Source organism: Rhamphochromis sp. 'chilingali' (assembly GCF_963969265.1).
Source record: "Rhamphochromis sp. 'chilingali' genome assembly, chromosome: 15".
Taxonomy (NCBI): domain Eukaryota; kingdom Metazoa; phylum Chordata; class Actinopteri; order Cichliformes; family Cichlidae; genus Rhamphochromis; species Rhamphochromis sp. 'chilingali'.
The window spans coordinates 8,397,643-8,421,966 of record NC_137942.1 but is presented as its reverse complement, the minus strand read 5'-3'; the positions used below and the strand labels follow the sequence as shown (position 1 = coordinate 8,421,966).

The window sequence follows — 24,324 nt, the reverse complement described above, 5'->3', positions numbered from 1 at the left end:
CTTTCTTCCACAGCAAACAAAACGTGCACACACACCTCCCTTTCTGTGTTATTAACGCGGGATCCAGCTGTACCTCAGAAAAATGATTGGTAATTTAAGTGAGAAGTCTAAGCAACAGAAAATCATCTTCTGCCTCCCATTGTGGAGTTTCACAAAAGATAGAGGTGAGAGAGTGAGAAAGCAAGAGATGGAAGAAAAAGGAAAGTTATTTCTAATAACTTCTCTGGGGAGAAGGCAAGGTTTTATGTGAGAAAGAAAGTGAAGGCAAGAGATATTTCATAAATTCAGTGGATAGAACGGGGGATGGTTCAAGCTTTTTTCTATGAGAGAGAGGGAGCGAGAGAGAAGGGGAGGGAGGGAGCGAGAGAGGCTGGGGACTCAGTGGCAAGATTCATGGAGAGTGGAGTTACACTGACTGAGGAGCAGCTGAGACTTTGCTGTGATACTGGAGCAGTGCTGAGCACAGAGCGATGCACAACTGAACCTGAATACTTCTGACTCAGGCTGAGAAAAGCTTTAGAGCTTTAGCACGGAAAACCTCTGAATTTTCCTTCAAAGAAGAAATGGAAAACTCTGTGATACATTTCAGTAGTTTTATCCACTCAATATAGAATATATAAAACTTCCACTCCACTGAAGAGTTACAAGAAAACTCAAGAAGCGGTGTTGAAAGTCTAATTCGGGTCTTCTATAGGGAATGGTGGCAAACTAATTGAAACTAGGACTCTGTGACCTTTTTTTCTGGTGAAAGATGCCTGTAATGAAGGGCCTCCTTGCTCCACAAAATACCTTCTTGGACACCATTGCCAATCACTTTGATGGAACTCGTAAGTATTTTGGGGAGAGGGGATCACTTTGCATTAATACAGATTTTTTAAAAGAATGCTGATAATTACATTTCTGATGAATATACATGAATAGTAAATCGATTAACCTGCAGACCAAGTATTCGGAATCTGCGACTGATATTGTTGGACAAGTCAAACTGCTAGTCCCCGCAGATTTTGATCAGTATGTGTTCTTCTTAAAATGTGTATTACTTATATTGAAAGAAATGGTATATAATACATTTATATATGAAATATGTTGGCTGCAAAAGGTCAATCAATTTTAAAGATGAAGCTTTCCCAGCTTGCGTTTAGGATTTTTGCCATTGGCATTTCTGTAACCCAATTTAGGACTGTGACAGGCGCTGATAAACACTGCTGTCAATCAATATGTCCAACAGTAGTGAGATCCCATTTAATATGTTGGAGCTGAAGAGCCACTTGTTGAGATGATGTGTTGCTTGTTAGAATATTTCCCTGTTGATAATAATGTCAAGGTCTTTCTCAACAGCAAACAAAAAAAATAAATAAAGGCAAATCAAATTATTCAGGAGCAACATTAAAGTTTTAGAGCTAAAGTCTGGCATCTTTCTTTCAGTTTAAAATCTACCAAAAAAGAAGGGAAAAAATATATATATGAGCTTTTTAAAAAGTTACTGAAAAATCTATTGTTTATTATAAGACCGGCTCAGCACAGTGTCATTAATTAAATAACTATGTGCGGCAGTTACAGAATGATGCTAATAACTGTGAAAACACTACTGGATTTAAACACTAGACTTTGCTGAATAATTAATCCTGATTAAATACCAGCTCTAATAAAACATATTACTTTTTAGCATTTAATTACAGCCATTAAAGTTTCAAATGAAAATGTAGCTTATGCACCAAGTGCTTGACATGATTTGATTTTTGCTCATTATGCGAAACTACACTACAATGTAAAGCTAATATTTACATGTGCTTGGATTACTAAGAAAGCACAATTATTTTTCCAGTCTTATGTAACCTAGCATGAGATGAAGAGGCAGATTAACAGTCTCACTCTACAGCACATAGAATATTGTACTTTTTTTCTTCTTGTTTCTGGGTAATACGTGGCTTTTCTTCCTGCTTGTTCTGCCTCAGAAGCAAAGAAATGAAACAACATTCTCACACTATAACACTTAATATACAGAAAGAAAAATCTTATTACCTTAGCATATGGAACAGATCCACCTGGTTACACCCACTCAAACACATATGAACAATACCAGGCATGGAAAGTTACATCTTACATCAAGTATCCAAGCATGTCAGTTTTACTCTACATCAGATTTAGTGAAAAAAAAAGAGAAACACATCAACAATATATATATATATATATATATATATATATATATATATATATATATATATATATATATATATATATCTTCTTATGAGATTAAGTGCAGACACTTCAGGTGAAAAAATGAAATAAAATAAAAAACCTTGCACATGTGTTCTTCTGGAGGCAACACTTTGTTAGCACCCTTTAGTGATGCTGGCAATTATTTTGTGGTTGAAAAATCATTTAAAATACAATACCGTATGACAGCATGCATCTGAATAAACTGCTATTATCGGTCTCTGTTTACTTTCCAAGCTGTAGAGAGAACACAAAGCATCAGCCTCATTATATCTGGCCGCAGTACAGGTGCTTGGTGTTGTCCTTGCAGCTATATCATCATTGGAGTGCTTTGCTACATAAGCAAACAAAGAACTTTGGGGGAATTAAATTTGCTTGCATCAAAGTGTGTTTGAATAAACAAATAAAAGATGACATGTCAGTGTACTCAGTCTATTTGTCTAAATATTGATGGGTTGGACAACTGAAAGCACACTTCCATTAGTCATTGAATGATGAAGACATCTGGTTGTTGCGTCCCTTTACAATAGAGTCTAAAGTGCATCACCCCAAACAGTTTATTTCTATATATCAGTTTGTAACTTAAGGAACTGGGCAAGTTGGGTAAGCTATTCTATTTTCCACCTTTTTGACTGGTGATACACAAAGAAAAGCTATTCTTACACTGTTATTTAATTATTAATTATTTGGCAACAATGATAAGAGCTATTGTTGGTGGAGTAAAGATGTAATGTACAGTCTGTCAAGCAGGGTGGTGGCAGCATCTTACTATGGGGCTGTTTTCCATTCACATTGTCAGTGGACTGATTCTTATATAGTACTTTTCTGCTCTCCCAGAGCACTCAAAGCACTTTATACAACATCCCTCATTCACACATCTTCGACTTGGGGTTAGTATCTTTCCCAAGTATATTTAGCATACAGACTGGAGCAGCAAGGGATTAAACCACCAACCTTCCAACCAGCAGTTGACCCGCTCTACCTCTTGAGCTACAGCCACCCTGACTCACTGTGAAGTGAATGGAAAAATAAAAAAAGGAGGACTTTAACTTCACCTCAAATCAACAATTAGAGGTTTGAAAAGATGTTTGCACACAAAATTGGTTTTGGAATTGATAAAGTAGGCTAACATTAAGCTTCTGGATAGCATTCCCAAAAACCCTGACCTAAACTTTGCTCATAAATTGTGCCGGGTCCATGCCAGGAAATCAATCAGTTTAAATGAACTCCACCAATTCCGCATAGTTTGGTGGAAATGTAATTGAAATTTTTGGTTAACAGGACAAAACATTTTGGAAAATATTCATCAGTGCAATGTCTAATGACTGAAAATGATTTAGAACCAGAGTCTCACTGAGGTCCTGGGACCAGCTGGCACTCTGCATATATTCTTGGACTTAATGCTCACCAGCAGCAAACTTCAAAGCTCTCTTTGATGTACACTAGATAACTGCCAACTTCAGGGTTCTGAGCTGAAAATACAAAGAATGACTCAGATAGGAAAAGTTACTTTTTGTGCTTCAAAAGAACTTGTATTTAAAAATTTATATTAAAAAACATTATACTTGACACATTTAAATGTTTTCTTTCAGAACTGCAGCTATATACTTTGGATACATCTATTCACTTCCTACTGTTCGGTTCACCATGTCTGTTTCTCCAGGTCACACAATAACTTTACCTGATTTTTGATCTTTTTATTTTCCTCACAGACTGTAACTTCCTCCTGGGAAATACTCAGGGGAGCTGTGGATACCCTATTGTCTACTGCTCCGATGGCTTTTGTGAGTTAACCGGCTTTGTTCGAACAGAGGTGATGCAGAAAACCTGCACGTGTCGTTTCCTTCACGGGGCTGAGACCAGTGAAAATGTGATTCAACAGGTAGACAAAGCCCTGGAAGGCCAGCAGGAGTACCAAGGAGAAGTCTGTTTTTATAGGAAAAATGGTGAGAATCACAGACACTCACGGTCACAAACGAGAATGACTTGAGCTTGGCAACAAAAAAAATTGTTATTTCATCAGTATTAGAGATCTAATCATCATTTTGGTGAATTAATTGTCTGACGAGGTAATGTCTTTGTAATAACATTTTTAATACTCCCAGGAAATCCATTCTGGTGCCTCCTGGATATTGTACCAATTAAAAATGAGAAAGGTGAGGTTGTGCTGTTCCTGTTATCCTTCAAAGATGTCAGCGAATCACATGGAAAAAAATATCGCTGTACTCAAAGAGACGGTGAGGCCTGGCTGCTTGCGTTTCTTTAGTTTTTAACAAAAGCACTTATTTTTTGTGTCATTTAATGTGCATTTTTTGGCATAATTTACACACAATTTTATTTAGTGCGTATTATTTTCCTTACAGGAATGTTAGAGATTGCTGACCAGAGAAGAAAAAGTGGACAATCACACTTTTTTCAAAGTAGAGAGAGGGGGAGAACCATTCTACACCACTTGAACAGGCTGTTCACCAAGAGGAACAAGAAGAAGTTGTCTAATGTGAGAGCAAACCACTGGCTTAGAAATAAATACATAAAACTAAAGCACAGTTTTGCACTTTTACTAGCTAAACATTTACACTCAACAACAAAGCTGTCCTTTATATGCTAATAATCAGGTAACCCTGAGTCAGGTGAGTTTTGCATTTAGTACCAAGGTACGTACTTTGTGTACCAGATAGGGGCAGTTGGCCCTATTCAAACAGCTGTGATGATGATGATGATGATGATGATGATGTGTCATACTTTTAGTGCCCTTCAAGAATTAAAGTACTTGCAAACACAGTCCGGGCACTTGAGATTTGCAGGCTTGTAAAATTAGCTTACTCTCTCCATCTGTGTCATCACTATGCCACCAAGCAAGGATATCAAAGCAGTGCTGATTTGAAGTCTAAAGCTGAATGACTTGTTATCTTTTCAGAGTGTGTTCCAGAAACCGTCCCTGCCCGAGTACAAGGTGGCAGCTGTGAAGAGGTCCCGCTTTATCCTGCTGCACTACAGCATGTTCAAGGCTCTGTGGGACTGGTTAATCCTTCTGGCAACTTTCTATGTCGCAGTCACAGTGCCTTACAACGTCTGCTTTGTCAGCCATGATGAGGACGGTGACCATCGGCCACTTGTCAGCCGCAGTACCATAGGCAGTGACATTGCTGTAGAGATGCTCTTCATTCTTGGTATAATATATTTGAATTTATTGAAAAAAATAAGGATGCAGTAGTATAACCTTTAATATTTTTTTAGGTAAAATTGAAATACTAAACACCTTAAACAAATGAAAATGTTTTTCTAAGAGGTTCTACTCTGCAAGCTACTAGTCTCTTCTACCTGTTACTTACATTACGAACAGACAACAATGTTAAGTTTAAATGAAGAAACATATTCCCCAGTGCAGCTGCAGTAGTTTCCCTGGCAATGGCTAACACACGACTACCTCCTACTTTTTCTCACCCACTCAGGCTGTCTTTGTTGCCCTAGGTTAGAAATCATAATTAGATTTCTCTCACGTCGTCCCATTTTTCCTCCAAAGAATGCGCGATAGCACATGTGCCACGAGGCTCGCTGACTTCTTGTCTCTCAACAAGTTTGTCTGGGGACAGACACCATCACAAAATTAGCTCACCTGGTAACACGTTTTTCCTTTTTTTCTTTCATTTAAACTCATCCTCAGTTCAGTCTTACTGAAATTAAACAAACAGTCGCCTTTTCAGTATACAAAAGAGAGTTGGGTTTATTGCCAGGGAAACCTTGCATTAACTGCTTTGTGCTTCTTATGCTGCAAATTCTATTTGTCCTTGCAACATGCAGCTTGATATGTTTCTTTGTTTAACATTCTTGGGCTGCAACCCCCGCCCCTTACTCATAGAATCTGTGCAACTTTAACTAGCACTATAACAATGATTTAATTATTTGCTGAAATGAGGCTTTGTATCCTAATATCCCGCTGTCTTCTTGAGCTATATTGTTGTAATGTATATTATTTTATATATTAACTGCCCCGGCTATGACTCTAGTGAAATCTTGTTTTCTTTGTTCTGGTTTGCCATCTTTCTCTTTTGTTTTTAACTTTACTGTTCCTTTTCAGATATTCTCCTGAATTTCCGTACCACCTTTGTGAGTCAGTCAGGTCAGGTGGTGTACGACACCCGATCCATCTGCCTCCATTATTGCACTACCTGGTTCTTTGTAGATCTGATTGCAGCACTCCCCTTTGACCTTCTCTATGCTTTCAACATTACAGTGGTAAGACTTTTATTCCAGATACGTGAAAATCTAAAATGACCTTTGTTTTATACTTTCCAGTGTCTTTAAATGGACTAACTTTAAGCCTATAGTGAGTAATGCTATAGTGCTATTTCCCCCAGAGAAGAGAGTGGAGATGATTATCCTTCTACATTCATGCCCTTCACTGAACATTCTTGTTAGTCTGCTTGCTTCGACACTAGTACTTCTCATGGATTAGTCTTAGTTTGCCAAAGGCAACTTCAGCTGACGCACAAAGTCATCTCCCTAACTGTATTTTTGTTTTGCTCGACATCCGCTGCAAACTCTCCAGCTATTACGCTGTTCTAACTTTGATAGTATTTGATGGTACTAACAGAGAAGTGGGGATGTGTCACAAGTTAAACACACTCATACAGATCCTTGAACGGCAAAACTACTAAATAAACTAATCTGCATCTTTGATGTTGTACTTTTCCACTCCTTTTCCAGACTTCATTGGTGCACCTGTTGAAAACAGTCCGTCTGCTGCGCTTGCTACGGCTGTTACAAAAACTGGATCGATATTCCCAGTACAGCGCTGTAGTCCTGACCCTGCTCATGTCTGTGTTTGCACTGCTTGCTCATTGGATGGCTTGTGTCTGGTATATCATTGGACGCAAGGAGATAGAAAGCGGTGACCCAGTAACCTGGGACATAGGTGAGGACACTGCAGTTTTGTTTGAATAGTCCCACACAGTTAAAAGTATAATATTCTCCCTCACTCGTTTGCTTTACTGAGACAAATTAGGTGTCTTTTTTTTGGCAACATCGCCGTGTCAGTGCTGCACATCTCAGCTAATGCTTGAATGCTTCAGCATCATTTCATCCCCTAGCTTGTTTCCTCAGAGGAAGTGTAGGTCAAGAAATGATTACATTATATCACCAGTAACACATTATGTCATTCTATATTATATCATGTATTATATCACCTACGACAGCAGAAAAGTTCAACCATTAAAAAAGAATAACAAAAGTTAATTTAATCACTCAGATAGACCTACGTAACAACCTTCTAACCTCTTCCACCAGGTTGGCTTCAGGAGCTGGGAAAACGTCTGGAGACGCCGTACATCAACAGCACCGTGGGTGGTCCATCCTTGCCTAGCGCCTACATTGCTTCTCTCTATTTCACCCTCAGCAGCCTTACAAGTGTTGGTTTTGGGAATGTGTGCGCCAATACAGATGCAGAGAAAATCTTCTCCATCTGTATTATGCTGATGGGAGGTGAGTTTAAAGGACATGGCAGGAAATTCCCAACTATATGAAAAATGTTTCAAGAATGTCCCCATATTTCTGTCACCTCCAGCCCTGATGCATGCAGTAGTCTTTGGCAACGTGACTGCTATCATCCAGCGCATGTACTCACGTCGCTCCCTCTACCACACCCGCATGAAGGATCTCAAGGACTTCATCCGTGTGCATCGGCTACCTCAACAGCTCAAGCAAAGGATGTTGGAGTACTTTCAGGCCACCTGGTCTGTCAACAATGGAATCAACACCAATGAGGTGGGTAAAGAATCACACTGTAGCCGTGTTCTCCTGGCTCTTTGTGTTTATGAAAAATATTTGCTTGGACATAATAAGTTATTTTTCTGGCAGAATGCATCATTTTTAATATGTAGCTGAAGAATATGTCTATTCTTTTTGGATATTGGTTATTCTACACTCAGAAATGCCATTCTTAAAATATGGGGCACCTCAGATTCTCTGGAGTCTTATTCCAGTTCTTTAAGTAGATAGTCCTTTTTTGCAAATAGAATTTCAGTATACTGCCAGAGCCTATCTAGGAGAAGTTCCTGTAATTACAAGGGTTGGAGCTGAAATAGAGAGAGCACTCATTAACACCCCCAACCATCAGTATCCTCAGATAATTAATTCAGTGTTGAAGGTAACAGAGAGAGCCACTGGTTTCTGAGAACATGCTGGCAGTATTATCATGTCTTTAAAAACACAGTCTGCCCTTTTTTTAATTTGTTTAATTTAGGAGTGGTTAACCATACCATATGTGTAGGCTTCTTAGTAGCACTATTGCATAGTCAAATATCTCTAAGTAATTGTCTAAAACAAAAAGATTGAAGTATTTTAAAAGGAGAGTACCTGGTGATTTTTGACTACAAGAGGAGGGACAGACTTTACAGGAAACACGTAAATGCAGTACTGCAATATTCCAGTTTTATCAAGCCGAAATGTAGCAAGACAAGAAGGCAGTGGAGTTTTGTTTCTGTGAGAAGAATATCTGGGTGAACAATGAGCTGATAATTACAAGTACTTAAAAAAAGAGGGTAATTTGTGTCTTGCAAAGCTCTATATGCATTTAAGTACCGGTACGGTGGTTAACTATTAAATAGCGGTTCTTATTTTTATCGTGTCCTCGCTCTTAGCTGTTACATGACTTCCCAGATGAACTGCGAGCTGACATTACCATGCATCTGAACAAAGACATACTGCAGCTGCCTGTGTTTGAGCGAGCCAGCAGAGGGTGTCTGCGCTCCCTCTCCCTCCACATCAAAACTTCCTTCTGTGCACCAGGGGAATATCTTATTCGCCAAGGAGATGCCCTGCAAGCTAATTACTTTGTGTGCTCCGGTTCCCTGGAGGTTCTGAAAGATGGCATGGTCCTAGCGATCCTGGGTCAGTGTGCACCCAGTGTTTTAATGTTAATCTCATACAGATTTCTCTACATATTAGCTGTGTATTGACATATTACACATACTATGCTTATGTGACAATCCCTACAGGCAAAGGCGACCTCATAGGGGCTGACCTACCAGAGCATGACAAGGTGATCAAGACCAATGCAGATGTGAAGGCACTGACATACTGCGACTTGCAGTACATTAGTGTCAGGGCTTTGAGGGAGGTCCTGGGGCTTTATCCAGAGTATTGCAGTCGGTTCAGCTTGGACATCCACCACAATCTCACCTACAACTTGAGAGAAGGCAGTGAAGCTGATGTAAGACATTTACTTTGAAGCAATGGAATAAAACTGAGAATGAGACACATTCGAATGCACCACAATTCAGAATATGGTGTACAAACATACCTATGCTATATGGAACGCTTTACATGTTCAGTTTCCAGTGTGAGTGTAATGCTTTGTTCATTTTCACTTCCATGCCTTTAGGGAGTAACACGGTTTCAGCTGACACCCAGGCAGTCTCAGGTATGTCTGCCTCATTAGGATGATTAATTTAGCCTTGACATGCTTGATACAGCCATAGTTAAATCTGTCTTAGCTTAAGGGATTAGTCCGGCTTGCATTGCATTCTCTTGATAAATGTCATGTAGATATGAAAACACTTAAAATGCCTTTTTTTTTTATAGTTGAGATAATAATGCTCCAGTTGCTGCTAGGTAACAGAGAGAAATGGAGCAAACAGCATGTACTATATATGGTTTCTACACTCCAGTCATCAAGAAAAACACTAAGCTTAATTAAAACTATCCTACAAGAGAAGTATTTCTGACACTATCAAAATCACTAGACTAAGAATTTTTGTAGCAAACAAATCTATTACCCAAACAAAAATCATGCACAAATCTTTGCAATCGGCTTCATTGAGTTTTCCATCTTTTTTCTCCTCAGTTTATGGATCATAAACTACCCTATATCATTCAAGGAGCTGATGTAAAACATACAGACCACGTAAAATACTCTCAGCACCAGAGACTGCCTCTACTACAGAGTATGGGCAGCCCTGTCCATCAACCCTGCCTCAGCACGTTGCTGGGCGAGGAGCTCCGGCACATCTGCGCACTGCAGCTCTGCCGATCACCTGCTCAGGGAAGCAGGGGTTGTAGTCCTTCCCCACAACCTTTTTTCAGCGAGGAGCTCTCTCCATCTCCTTTACCCAGTCTTACCAGTGACCTAGACTTGAACCATCGGCCTGCCAAACTCATGCCATCCGGTTCTTGTATTAGTCCTCTGAACCTCAGCCCCAGGTGACCTATTCATTCTCCTTTGGTCAAATATCAATAATCTGTTTGCATATAATTAAATTAATATAACACCCATTTGTCTTACTGTCAGGGTCGTGGATGGAATTGAGGATAATGATCACACATTTCAGTTTAATATGGAACAGAGCGAGGCAAAGACTAATGTTGCAGGTAAAGTGTCTGAAAACTGCATGATTAATGAGAAATTGTAAATATAAGCCTTTCTATTCAGGACTAGACATTAAATATAACCCAAAGTCGGGACAGATTAGATGAGTTTCTCACTTTTTAAAAAAAAAATCCTTTTTCAGATCGGTTACACATCTGTAGCCTGTTTCTTGAGACAGAAGAAGTGAGACAGAGCGTCAGCAAGCTAAGCAAAGAGGTATGTTCCCTTATTAGGCAAAAGTGCTGCTCCTTGAAATATGCCCAAATGTGTTTTGTGAGGACACAGTAACCTTTACCTTTGACCAAGTGAATCTAATCAGTTAATGCTTGAATTCATATCAACTTAACATGATAGCAGTTACAAATAAACAGTTAACAGTTTTGAATAAACAGTCATTATTTCTCATTCTTTCAGGTAAACAACTTAAACCAAGATGTTTCCAACCTTGCCAAGGAACTCCATGACATAATACATTTTCTGCATTCTCATATGACAATGCTCCACAATAACTCTCCAGCTTCCACATGTTCATGTGGCACTCAGGTGCTCCCCAACCCAAGTGTGACAACTTCTAGCCACTGGCAACCGGATGTCCCTTTAAATATCTCCACTGAGTTACCACCTGTTCATGAAATGATTAGCCATCCTGCTAGAAATATATGGCACTCCAGAGGAATACCCTCCCAGTGCACCAGTTCCGCCTTGCTGTACTCGTCAAGCACAATACCATCCTGTTCACACCTGGTCTGCTCTGACAGAGACACAACTCAGAGGCTTCAGTGCTTCTCTAGCCCTTTCCAAACACCCAGAACATCTCCAGGCTCTCCTTACATGACCTCCTCTCATGCCCATGGAGGTCCATCGCTCCTGGGTATCAGTTCTGCCTTCAGTGGCTACCCATTAAGTTCTCAGGCCTCACACGTGGTTAGTAGTGCAAAAATCCACACAATAAGCAGCACCCACTCCTTATGTTCTACAGTAAACTGTGGCTACTCCCAGCCACCCCTAAGTGTTCAAACCAACTCGGATTCTTCACATAATCAGACCAAATCCCAGACACCTATACATTTATCCACCACTCCTTCAGCCCAACCACAGTATCACACTGCCTTTAGCTCTTTGACGCCATCAAGAGCCCACACTTTGATATACACAGGATACGAGGACCAGCGAGGTACTGTCGAAGGCTCCAGACAGAATGATCCGGTAGGATCCAGTCCTGTCCACCAAACACAGGATCTGGCAAATTCTCTGATGGAGCAAGTACCAAACATGGACAGTAAAGCTTCACTTTATAAAGAGAGGACAGAGACCATGGAGTCTCATTCCACAGGAGACAGCATTCTTGATATGAAAGAAAGGCCACACTGATGACATCCCTATCTGGTTGTGCTATCAGCGAGTAAATAACAAAGCTGACGTAATGTTTAGAGTACCTTACCAAGAAATCTGGTGTGAAGTTTGAAATTAATAAATTGTTATTTAGCCAAGTTCTCAATCAACTATTGGAATCCAACTGCCACTACAGAATAAACCTGTTTTTCTCCACTGATGGTTCTTGTGTTTTATATGGCATTAATAATATTTGTGAATTGAGATTATGTCATGGTCTGCATAGATCATAGCTGAAGCAATCTTATTTTGCAGACCATACACTCTCACTCAACCATTCAATGCAAAATTGTTTGGCTAGTTATTCATTTTATTTATTTTTAATTTTTTTCTATCACGTGAATTGTCACTGCTGTATTCAGCCACAAAATGTTTCCAGGGTTGGCTTAGAAGCCGCAAGTGAATGGGCAGCACCCCTGAGTGGTGATATGTCGTTACTACAACAAACACAAGACTGGCATTTCATGAGATATGGCCTTTTGGAGCCACAACCAAGCTTTTGACCTGTAGAATGATGTAACATATTCCTGAAACGTGTTAATCATATTTGACCAATCTTGGTCCAATCAACCTACTGCATTTCGTTGCACTGTACCTGTGCATGTGCAATGACAATAAAGTTGAATTCTATTCTATTCTATATAGCAATGACATTTTCAACAGACTGCTGAAAAATCTTGATATTTTTATTCATTGGTAGTATCATGGCAGATATATTTATGTCCATGTGACTCTTTAGCATTTAGCAACAATTCTGAAATTAATAATATACTGAGGGGCATGTAGAATTTTGTGTCATCGGTCAAAGCAAAGAAAGCCATTCTTTCACTATTAATTCATCTTTCATTTTGAACATGTGAAGATGCAAGGAGATGAGATAGTGAAAGTTGGTGAGTTTAACAATCTAAAGCAACAAACACTGCCCATTAGAGGTGAAGAAAAACGAGTAGGCAGGTTAGAGTGGGTGGAAATGAGTGACAGATGATTTGTGACAGAAGGATAGCAACAAAGGTGAAAGGAAACATTTACAAGATGTTACTGTTTGGAGATGGTGGCACTTACAAAAAAGCATGAGGTTGAGCCGGGGGTGGCAGAACTGAAGATGCTAAGATATTCATTGGGTTGTAACCAGGATGGACAAAATTAGAAATGAGTATATCAGAAGGACAGCTTAGATTAAGTGGCTTGGATACAAAGTTAAAGAGGCAAGGATGTTTTGGACATATGTAGAAGAGGATTGTGGATACACTGGACAAACACTGAGGTGCCAGGCAGGAGGAGAACAGGAAGCCCACTGGAGAAGACTCAAGCAGTGAAAAAAGATATGCAGAGGATTAGTGTGACAGAGGAGGATGCTAGGGGTAGGGTTAAATGGCGGCAGATGATGTGGTGACCCCTAAATGAAGAAGCCAAAGGAAGATGAAGATCAGAATTTACTGTTTGACATTGGAGACATCACAAGGATCATTAAAATATTAGTAAAAATAAAAAAAGGATCCTTCTTTATGAACGCAGATTGTATCCCAAGCTTATTAAAAATATTATGCTAAACAAAATTTGTTACAAAATTTCACGCCATTTGAAAAGCACAAGTTTTATTGTCATTATACATAATTTTCATAAACACCATATCATTATATTATAATTATATTCAAATTAAGATAATTTTAGATGTTATTTATGACTAGATATAATAAAACCTTGATAAAAATGTCGTGCTGCAGACTGGAGGGTCTAGCGTAACCCGCTGTCCTCATTGGTCAGAAAGCCACTGACAAAAAGTGGGAGGTTCCCGGAAAAATTGCTAACCGGAAGGGAAGGCCGGAGCCCAAGAAGAAGAAGAAGAAGGCAGCTGCTGCCGATGAGACCAGCGAAGGAAGAAAAAGTAATGTAAGTAAAACAACTTGAAATTAAGAGTCATGTTGGTGAAGAGCAATACTGAACGTGTGTTGGATTATTTTGTCGACAAACTGTTTACTGTAGTTTGATCTATTTTGTTATTATTATTTTTTTCTGCTTAGCATGTCAGCAAAGTCCGGGCTCAACCGAAATGCCTTATCAGACTGGATCGAGGGAAGCTACGAGCTGCCCCGTGGGACAAACATTCTAAATATTGAAAAAAAAAAAAATAATAATAATGCCACGGCAGAGCCCTGAGATAGCTTAGAAAAATGTGACATCGTTTCATGCAAGCAAGTGGACGCAATAAGACGTCCCGGAGTTTCTCAAACGTCAGACAGCTGACGACACAGGGCCGAGAAAAGAAAAGTTGTCTAATGACGCTTTCGACTTTTGGCCGTAGCTGCTAACACAGCTAATGCTATCAGAAGTCAAGTTTCCTTGCCAAGAACATAGCTTTTGTTTTCTTTGTCAGTTTAGGCTAGCAAATGGGTGCTACTGCTAAGTAAGCAACAAGGTTGATTCTTTCACGTTGTGTAGTCAGCGTTCATTTTGTTAGCCAAGTGCTTAGTGGAACTCACAAGTTCCAGTCGTGTCGTCTACGTTTATGAAAGCGGTTCCGTATCGCACCTAAATGTAACGTGCCGTTTTAGCCAAGACAGGTGCATTGTTGTTTGATAGTTATTTTATCGATTGTTTTGAATCAAACCTTAGCTTTACAGTTTAAGTTGCCTAATCATTGTGCTTAACCCGGCATCGACCGAGCAAAACTTCTCACGTACTTTGAAATATTAGTTGTAGATTAACTAACTTAATATGTTACGTTCCTGCCACCGGTTAAGTGTCTAATGACTGGTCTTATGTGCGATGTCTAGGCTCAGTCGAGGCACATCATAGTCGTCTAATGTTCTCTAAATTAGATGTACTATCAAGGCAGCTGTAATCTCTTCACAATCTGGTGCTTTTTATTATCAGCTGCATTTGTGCATCACATTGTGTGACAGAGTAAATGTGCGTACATAGTCTCTTGCTTACCTCTGAAGTTGTATTTATGGCAGTGCCTTCTCATCATTAAAATGTCATTACTGCTGACTTTGTGGTGTAACATCCGCATATTGCAACGTTGGGGTTGTTATGTGCCTGCACGTGTGTCTTCTTGCATTTAACAGCAAATACTTTTTTTGTATGCTGTGTATCTTCACAGCTTATGTTTATGGCTTAATACAAGTAACAGAGCTTGGCCTTTGAGATAAAGATGTGATTTACAGTTGCTTGCCTGAGCTCTCATGTTTATGGCATGTGGACCTTGTCCTTCTTAAACAGCCACTCTTTTTGACAACCCAGCCCTAAAATAAGGACTGCAAATTAGTTGAACACTAGTATGCAATACATTTGGGTGCTATGTTTTGGCATTGCCTTTAAAGTTGTAAGTTGTTGTAGTTAAACGGACAGCTGGACCTACTAAATGTCGCTCAATCAACTGGACTCAATTTTTGAGTAAATCTGTGTAAAGGATCAAATATCAAATCCCATTATTTAATAATTCACTTAAAATCACTTGAAGTCATAAAGTGGACAAAGTCTGTTTTAAACAGTTTGATGAGTTGAAAGGTCTCAGTTTGGGAAGCGCCAGTGATGCTTGTGGTGACTCTGCTGTTTGCTTTTCCTGTATTGTGTCACCACATTCCCATCTAAAATCACAATGCCAAACCAATTCTTTGTAGCTATCTTGGATTCAGAACATTTCCTGTTTCTTTTGATTTCCCAAGAATGGTGCTGCTTTTCAATATTTGTTTACAACCTAGGACAAACTATCACCTTTGGCAGCAATAGATAGGCCTTTAATATATGCTCATGTGTACATGCAAATTTGGACACAGCCATCTGTACAAGCAGATGGGATTATGAGCTAAGACAAAAGTATGGTGATGCAGCCCCTCATCAGATACCATTTCTTCCATGACCCCATCCTTCAAATAAAGTGAACTGCACATGTCTCTGCTTGTCTTCGTAATGTCAGTGTTTTGGTGGCAGGTTGTTAATCTAGTTTATAAATTGAATGTGAAAGTGATTTTCTTTTTCTAAAATCTAGTCTGAAGTTTAAGGAAATCATCATACTGTCCAGGCAAACCAAAATTTATTAATTACAGAATGTCATTTTTAATTGTGTGACCAGGAATGGAGAATTAATCCTGTTATTTTCCTTCTGCAAATATGGTCTTTTGGTGTTAGGTGACAGCTTGTTTTCTGCATAAGAAGAGCCTCGATTACGCACTAGTACAACAATACAAAATCTTCAAATCTAGCAGTCACAAGAACACTTGGAAACTGATCATAGCAGCTGGTAACCTGATCTTTCTGCTTAATTTTTCAGTATAACTAATGTTTAACGATACCTAGATTTTGTTCACGGAGCAAAAGCAATTAAAAAAATGTTTTCATTGCTTCTTTGACTGATTAAACGCATTTAATTTGTGCATGCATTCTCCAATTTAGATTGCAATAAACCACAATCGCTGCTAAGTTCTTGGATATTATGCCAGCAGCAGAACATACAGGGGCCACAATAAATATTTCACAGCCTCTCCCTCTCGTCTGTTGTTTTTTCCTGCCTTTTCTCCTCCCCCTCTGACCTATGTCCCACTGTCTCTCGTTCCCTGACCCACTTCCCTGTGGAGGTTTGCAGTACCCATTAGGGATGCCATCACAGCATCCATCAGATGCTGCTTAAGATGTGTGAAAGTCTCTATCAGTGTAACAAAGAGTCTCTGATTGCAAGCCTGTCTGCTGCTTCCAGCTTTGATGTTACTGTTGTGGCTCTCAGTCATTACTAAATCATCAATCCAGCAGCTAGGCTTTGTGGATAGAATTAGATTTTTAGTACTTTGTTTTCCCATTTATATATCCTCTTTTTATTAAAAAAACAAACAAAAAAAAACTACGTCATGGTCCTTGGTTGAAGATGAATTTTTGCTACCAAAAGATGCCTAACTTGTGTGTGTATTATTTACGAATGCAGTGCTTTTGTCATCGTCAAAAGTTGAAATTCAGTATTAAATATTAAATACTATAAATAGTAGAAAATAATTTTCTTAAGGAATGTTGGTTGAATAGGTCTTAATTTCCCAGTATCATGGGAAAGTACCAGTATAGTTTATCTATTACTATGTAGCTTATTCCTAAGAACAGAAGAATTAAGTTAATTCTTCTGTTTTAAAAAGAAAAAGAAAAAAGAGGAAGAAACAACTCATTCACCTAGTGAGGAATGTTAATCTTATGAGTACAGACTGACTTTTCCAACTCTGCTGTGCTATAAAGGATTTCCTTTCTCTGTTAGGCTGTGAAGCAGAGCCGATCTACTAGTTAAGGAGCCCAGCGTAAACTTTAGTGTAGTGCTAGAGATATCTACTGTACATGTATACAGCTGTAATCCCATGTAAGAGTTAACTGACTTTAATGCTTTAATGAAATTGGAAAATATTTATTTTACCATAACACATGTAATGCCTGTGTGTTATGGCCATCGTTTTTGTTTGCGTAACAGGAAACTGTAAAGGAACTGGTGTATTTTTTTTAAATAGCTCCTTATATCTGCAAATGCTAAATTAAACCAGTTCCTCCAAAAACATAATGGAAATGTGTTGGAGACAAGTTAGTCTGTTGACTGACTGTAGCTTGGTTGATTCACTGTCAAATAAAACATGCAATTTCTTAATATTTCATTGACAAAGCCATGATCTACAGTCACATGCTAAAGATTAAGCATAGCTCAGCAACAGGCGGGGGTGGAGCTGGCACAACCAAATCATTAGCCATGATGCCGCCTCTTGATTTTCCCTCATTCTTGAGCTATCCCCCTGTCTTTAAGGAAGAGTCCTCATACGTGGCTTGATTGTTCATCATGCTTCTGTGTTGAGCTATTCCTGTGATCAAGCTGAGTCTATCCCAGGTTTTAATGTGCTCAGCAGTAAAATGTCTTCTGCAATCTTCACTTCCTGCTTTGAGCTCAGTTGTGTTTCCTGTCTTTTGACCAAGCAGAAGCTGGCTGACCTCATGTGTATCACCCAACTGACATGCACGCACGCACACACGCAGGCAAGGTTTCACTTACTAACAGTAGGCGAAATGAAAGGAACAAATTGGTGGTGTCCTGTTTACACATAAGCTACAGATTTTATTTTGTACCAATTTAAACTAACCACAAACCCCCGTTTGTTTTTGTTTTTTTTCAAAGGTTTCTTTTTATTGTTCTTACAGTCCTTGCAAAACAAAATTTGGCCAATAGCCACTGCTGGCATTCTTTTGTGGTCAATGCTTAACGTTTAATGAGTTTCTTCTTTTCTATGTAGATAACAGCCACGAATATATTAATGATGCATGACTATATCTTTGAGCTGTGGCTATTTTTGAAATCACAGGAACACTTTGAGTTGTATTGTATTTATATTTGTGCATTAGGCAAGTTGCGTTAACTGGTAGTTAAGCCAAAAAATTAAGCAAAAGTAAGAATTTCATCCTGTAATGCATGCTTCAGCCATTTAAATGTTTAATAACCTAACCTGTGAGAGCAAGTTGGAGGACACAATTTAAAATCAGAGACTAAGTGCTCTCCTTCAGCTCTTGTTTATAGTAAATAAAGTTAGGTTATAAACTCTATATCTCGAGGCCCAATGTGATGAGAGTTTTGGTGTCAACAACTTGGATTTTAAATTGTTTAATCATTTTGGGTTAAAGAAAAAGTGTTACTGCTTTCTTCAATAATCTTTCTTATGTCAAACCGCTTGCAGGAACAAGGAGTTATTTTGTTTTGGGGGGATTTGATGCTACTGGTGTTCACAGGTTTCACAATGACTGTGGTTGTTTTCAGTAGAAATCTGTTTTGTTTGGAGTAGAGCTTAACTAAATTTGTTGTGTTTTGCAGCTCCCCACTGGTGAGGCCTCCTCTTCTTCCAGTAAATCTGCCAACCAACCTAAACTTTCCTACATCCATCTTAACTTCATCAGCTCCCCTATAGTAAGCCCAAGCCTGAAGTCAGCCATACACCCTCTTCCCCCAGCTCCTCCTTCTTTTTCCCAATTTTCAACACTGCAATATGGCAGGGCGAGGTGGACCAGCACGGACCAACGGCACCACAGCAAGCAGCAAGATCTGCCAGTTTAAGCTAGTGCTGTTGGGAGAGTCGGCAGTGGGCAAGTCCAGCCTGGTGCTGCGCTTTGTCAAAGGCCAGTTCCACGAGTACCAGGAGAGCACCATCGGAGGTGAGGGTTGTTTGTTTGTTTTCTTGCTTGATTTCCACAATTGTCTATTGTATTATTCTTTGACTTTCTGCTTTACTTACAGACATATGTAGCATCAAAGCTATATATGTCTTGTGTATGTACAGGTAAGCAGACTCTTAATGCGTGTTTGAAATTGTTCATCTACAGTGTAAAAGTAGACTTTACAAATAACTTCAAAAAAAATTAAAACGTAATCATAAACAAATGTTTTTCTTTTTGTTCTGACTCTTAAAAAGTTTTAAACTTAGGTGCTCAAGCAGAAAAACATGTCCTTGCTAGTTCAGAGAACTGCTTGCCTGCAGGTCTTAATCTTTTCCGTTACTAGAGTCTGTGCAGGAAGAGTCGTGCAACCAGTTCTTTGCAGCTAAAATGAGCCACCAAACTCCTCACATGTATATTTGATGATATTAAAATGTATTTGAGGTGATGGCTAAATATGTTTTTTTTTTCTCTACACTATGGGATCTTCTGCCTGAGCAAAATCATTGCTCCAGCTGGACAAACAATCACTGAGTTTAGATATTAATACATTTACTCTCCTACTAGAATTCCAGTGCTGAATACTCAATACAGTAAAGTAAACAAACTAATGCATGTATTTGTAAGCAAGTAAGGAAATGATTAGCTGAAGAATGAAATGGAGACTGAATACCGATTAATGACTTTAAAAATGAAATTAATTGATAACAGTTTTTTGACAAATATAATGTAAGGAGGTGGTGCAAAGTATCTGTATTTGTTTCCTGGGTTGCAGCCATTCACATGCTTCTCAATGTTGGGTTTATATGGAGTTTCTTTACAGTTGTAAAAACTGTTAAGTATGTTGTGATTAGCAAGACCAAAAAGATGTTTCTGTATAATAACAAAGGCATGGAAAAATCATTCTTACCTTAATGACAAAGTTTGAGTTCAGTGAAAGTGAGGGAAAGCTTCTTCTTCAGTTCTTCATCTACCTATCTCAATATTATTGCTGCAACATTTATTACACCACCTCTCTGCTCATGTCTGGATCCAATATTTATGTATTATTGCAGTTTCTCACTTTTAATTAAAGTTGCTTGCATTGCAATTTTGTATCAGGTGAAAGCCAAAAGTAAACTGTGTTAAATCAGCGCTGAACAGTTGGTTCATTCGTTCTGTCTTTTCTTTTGGTCGTTTTTCCTTTTGCTTTGTGTAGAACCAACTTTCCCCATGTTTCCTGTATCAGGTTTCTTGTGAGTAATGTGGCTATAGGATGTAATGACAGGAAGCTCTGTGCTTACAATCGCCAAAAGACTTGAAACGAGTCAGCATTTTTTATGTTTTTTTTCCCGAACTTGTGGTTGGTCAGCAGCATGCCTAGTCAAAGATTACAAAGCTTTAAAGTATGTGCTATGTGAGTGCTCAGTTTTCTCGGTCTTGTGACAGTTGGCTAATTAAATGGAGCTTTGCCTCTGTTCATAAACCATAGCATTTTGTTTGTACCTGGTAGCTTTTTTTGTTTTTTCTTGGTTTTTTTTGCGTTATAGGTTTATCTCCATAGCTGGCATGTCCTCTGGAGTCTGAATTTATCAGCAAGTTTTAAACTTCTTTTCATTCAATGACTGATTTCATTAATGATATTGTGATTACAAAGCCAAGTTTAAATATGAAAGTCCACCCCTAGAGATGACTTTTCTGCTTTCTCTTAAGCCCCTCTTTGTCAAATATTGAATAATTTCTTTCTACTTCCTTTCCAGCTGCCTTCCTCACACAGACAGTATGTTTGGATGATACAACAGTTAAGTTTGAAATCTGGGACACTGCTGGACAAGAACGGTATCACAGCTTGGCACCCATGTACTACAGAGGAGCCCAGGCTGCCATTGTTGTCTATGATATCACCAACACAGTAAGTAACATGCGCTGTGACAGGACCGTGGACAGTCAAAAGTCGTACGTCATTTGTTTGCTGACCCTTGTCTTCTAGCCTGGGTTGATGATTGCTTAACAGCAATCAGACCTTTGGCCTTCCAATTTTTTATTTTATTTTTTTTTTTCAGTAAAATGTAAAATGAAAAACCTGCAGCTGTGATTTAAATTTTAAAAGCACAGCAATATGTAATGATGCACATTCTTTTTTTTAAAGGATACATTCACACGTGCAAAGAACTGGGTGAAGGAGCTCCAGCGACAAGCCAGCCCAAATATTGTAATTGCAATTGCAGGAAACAAAGCAGACCTGGCAAACAAGAGAGCTGTAGATTTCCAGGTAATGAGGAAGTTCTGAGATCAATTGCTGAAGCTCGTGAAAGCTTCGGAAATTATTTAACAGACTACTGTGAATTCATACTGCTTGCATTTTTCTTTTTTTTTAGGAAGCACAAGCATATGCCGATGACAACAGTTTGCTCTTCATGGAAACCTCAGCTAAGACTGCAATGAATGTCAATGAGATTTTTATGGCTATAGGTAAGTGTTAGACAGAGGGATAATAGCTTATTAAGTACTGAAGTGGAAAATAAATCAGCAACCATCCTGATGATAGGAATTCTAAAGTCTGGATTAAGTAATCATTTTCTTACAACGATGTGACGAAATGATGATAAATGTTAAGAATGCAAGGTGGCAAACTTTAGACTTCATTTTTATGCACTGCTCAGTCCATTGGCCAAAATAATCATTTCATACAAGGGGAAAAAAGGGGGATTGCCAGAAATCCTCATCAAAACATACTGCATAAGACCACTGATGGTCATTTCCCACGTAAATGTTAAATGTAATTGCTGAAGTTTGTAAAATGTGAATTTGTTGATTTTCTTCAGTTTGCATTACACTAAATTGGATAACTTTGGTGTTTGGACTGTTCAGAGGAAAAAAGGCTTTTTGCTGTTGAAACATTGACACCAAAAATAGATTAGGATATTTTCCTCTGTCCTACAGTGCTATTTATAAATCTAGACTTGTTTGTGAGAGTTGCACAGTTGCACAGTTCTGGAGATGTCAGCATCTATGCCTTCTCATAATAACTAATAAATAATTATTATTATTATTGAACCAGATGGCATTTGACTTGTTGTGGGCAAAGTAGAAAAAAAAAAAAACCTTTGAATGCATCGTCTCGTTTAGAAATGATACCCCCCACACACTTGTGTACAATGACCTTAAAAAAAAAAAAATCCCTCTAAACCATGGTGTGGGCCTTTTGTTAGTATCGACCAACTCAAATGAAATGCTCACTGACAAGAGATGCCTTTTAATATTTCCATCCTGTTACAAGTGTAAGCCTCTCATGGGTAAACAGGTGCCTACTTCTACAGTCTGGCACCTTTCATGCTTTGCAGGTGTAGTTCAGTAAAAGAAACTGACGCTGCAGGTCACATTTTCATTTCATTACCAGAAAAATTCTTTCTGGAAAAATAGCCCTACATGTCAGGGGAATAATGTTTGAATTTGTTCCTTTTAAGTTATTAAAAAAAATTCTTATTACTAATGAAAATAGCAGGTTGTTGGACGCTTACTGTCATGTTATTATAGTATAGGAATTAAGTCTTTGTACTTTGTACCACAAAACAGCCAAGAAGCTTCCGAAAAACGAGCCTCATGGTGCAGCAGGCGCGGGCGGACGAGCCAGAGGTGGTGTGGACCTGCAGGAAGCCGCACCACAGGGCAGAAGTGGCCAGTGCTGCGGGGGCAGCAACTAGCACAATGAATCGGCTGATGCAACCAATCTAAAGCTTCGATCAACCCGACCAGAAATTAGCCAGCTGTCAAATGACGTCCCATTGGTCAAACCAAACCACGGTCAGACCAACCACCCTATGAGCAACACGGCACCAATTAACTGTTTGGCAAATGAATCCACTGGCCAGTAAACTGCCAGACTCCACTGATGGTTTAAACTGGCGAACCAAGCAACAGATCAAGAAATCAACTTACTCATAGGGAATCATGTTTCATGCCAATCCATGACCTCTCGATTGATGATGGACCCTTGATGTCATCTTGGGGGGGGAAACGCATCCCATTCATGGAAGAAGGAAAAAACAAAGCTCAGTCATTACCAGTGGCACTTACTAGCGCCACTCATTTTTGTTTCTGTATTTGTGTAAAGGATTACAAAAAGTAATGCAACCAGAGGGAGTATAAGAAGACTCACTAGCCCTACCCTTTCTATTCTGCCCTCTTTCTTTCCCGTGCACCATAAATTTCTGAAGTTTTTCCGTCGTGGTCTTGAGACACGGTTAAAACTCAAATAGAGGTGCATGCAGCATCCTTCACTTTTCTGTCTTGTCCCTGGTCAGATTTTTGGAAAAAGGTTTCTACCAGGAGAAGAGGAATCGAAACATATTCCATCTTGATGGAGCTGTGTAGATTGAAATAAATCATCTTTATTATTATTATTTTTTTCTGTTTCCTTTTGACACAAGCTGGTCAATATGATTTTAAAGCCTAGTCTTTCAGGTTTTACAATCATCCAACCATGTTATTAAACAATAAACAGTAAATAGTACTTTAATAACATTGTCACTTGTGTAATTTTTAGCATTAATGAAATGTCTTTGAATCATCTGTGTAATGGCAAATACATAAAGCAAGATTTGTTTTCGTGACCAAAATCACAATTGTGTACTGAAAACATATGACTGTATTTGTATCCGACTTTTGAAGTTTATAATCAAACAGTAGTTCTTGTCAAAACATTATCTTCCCGATCTCTACATGATGTTTTGTCAACCTTAATTATGTTGTGATTTTTCTTTTTTGTTTTTTTGTTTTTTCTATGTCTTAATTTTTCTCTGAAGATCTATGGTATTAAATGCACTGGTTCTGTCTCATCATTTTGGTGAATTTAGATGTTATCCTCAGCTTCCTTTTTCTTTTCTCTCTCCTTATTTGTATTCTGCACATCAGGGAGGGACTGCTTTTCAACACTGTTGTTATCATCCTGTTATGGCATCAAAGACTAGCACAACAGAACTTGCACGGCAGTCACTGCTGTTAGGTGAGGGGGGGGGAGGAGGAGGAAGGAAAATGTAATTTTATGAATAAACAAGGGTAAGGTTATGTTTCTTTGTATGCCTGTTTAATCATTTTGTCCTATCTAATTAACTATCACACTGGATTTTTATAAATATATCTATATCAGCTTGTGCTAGTAATGACAACTATGAGTTGTACTGTTGTGGCTTGTAAATGATTTTATCCCACTG

At 38.8% G+C, this 24,324-nt stretch overlaps 2 protein-coding genes across 2 annotated transcripts; both read left to right on the top strand.

Moving 5' to 3' along the window:
* Positions 1-751: 751 nt before the first annotated feature.
* Positions 752-11,956, top strand: kcnh4a (potassium voltage-gated channel, subfamily H (eag-related), member 4a; the record flags this gene model as incomplete). The annotated part of the gene is made up of 16 exons (XM_080906081.1): positions 752-827; positions 3,930-4,163; positions 4,323-4,454; positions 4,581-4,714; positions 5,135-5,387; positions 6,296-6,453; positions 6,925-7,132; positions 7,504-7,698; positions 7,781-7,980; positions 8,856-9,105; positions 9,213-9,427; positions 9,599-9,637; positions 10,061-10,416; positions 10,505-10,584; positions 10,725-10,798; positions 10,997-11,956. 16 exons carry the CDS (start codon positions 752-754, stop codon positions 11,951-11,953), a joined length of 3,561 nt encoding a protein of 1,186 aa, XP_080762207.1. The 3' UTR covers positions 11,954-11,956.
* Positions 11,957-13,758: 1,802 nt separating this feature from the next.
* rab5c (RAB5C, member RAS oncogene family) lies at positions 13,759-23,949 on the top strand. Its single transcript, XM_080904846.1, has 6 exons — positions 13,759-13,864; positions 18,795-19,132; positions 20,872-21,023; positions 21,261-21,383; positions 21,490-21,583; positions 22,688-23,949. The coding sequence occupies exons 2-6, from the start codon at positions 18,967-18,969 to the stop codon at positions 22,813-22,815; spliced, it is 663 nt and encodes a 220-aa protein (XP_080760972.1). The 5' UTR covers positions 13,759-13,864; positions 18,795-18,966; the 3' UTR covers positions 22,816-23,949.
* Positions 23,950-24,324: the final 375 nt, after the last annotated feature.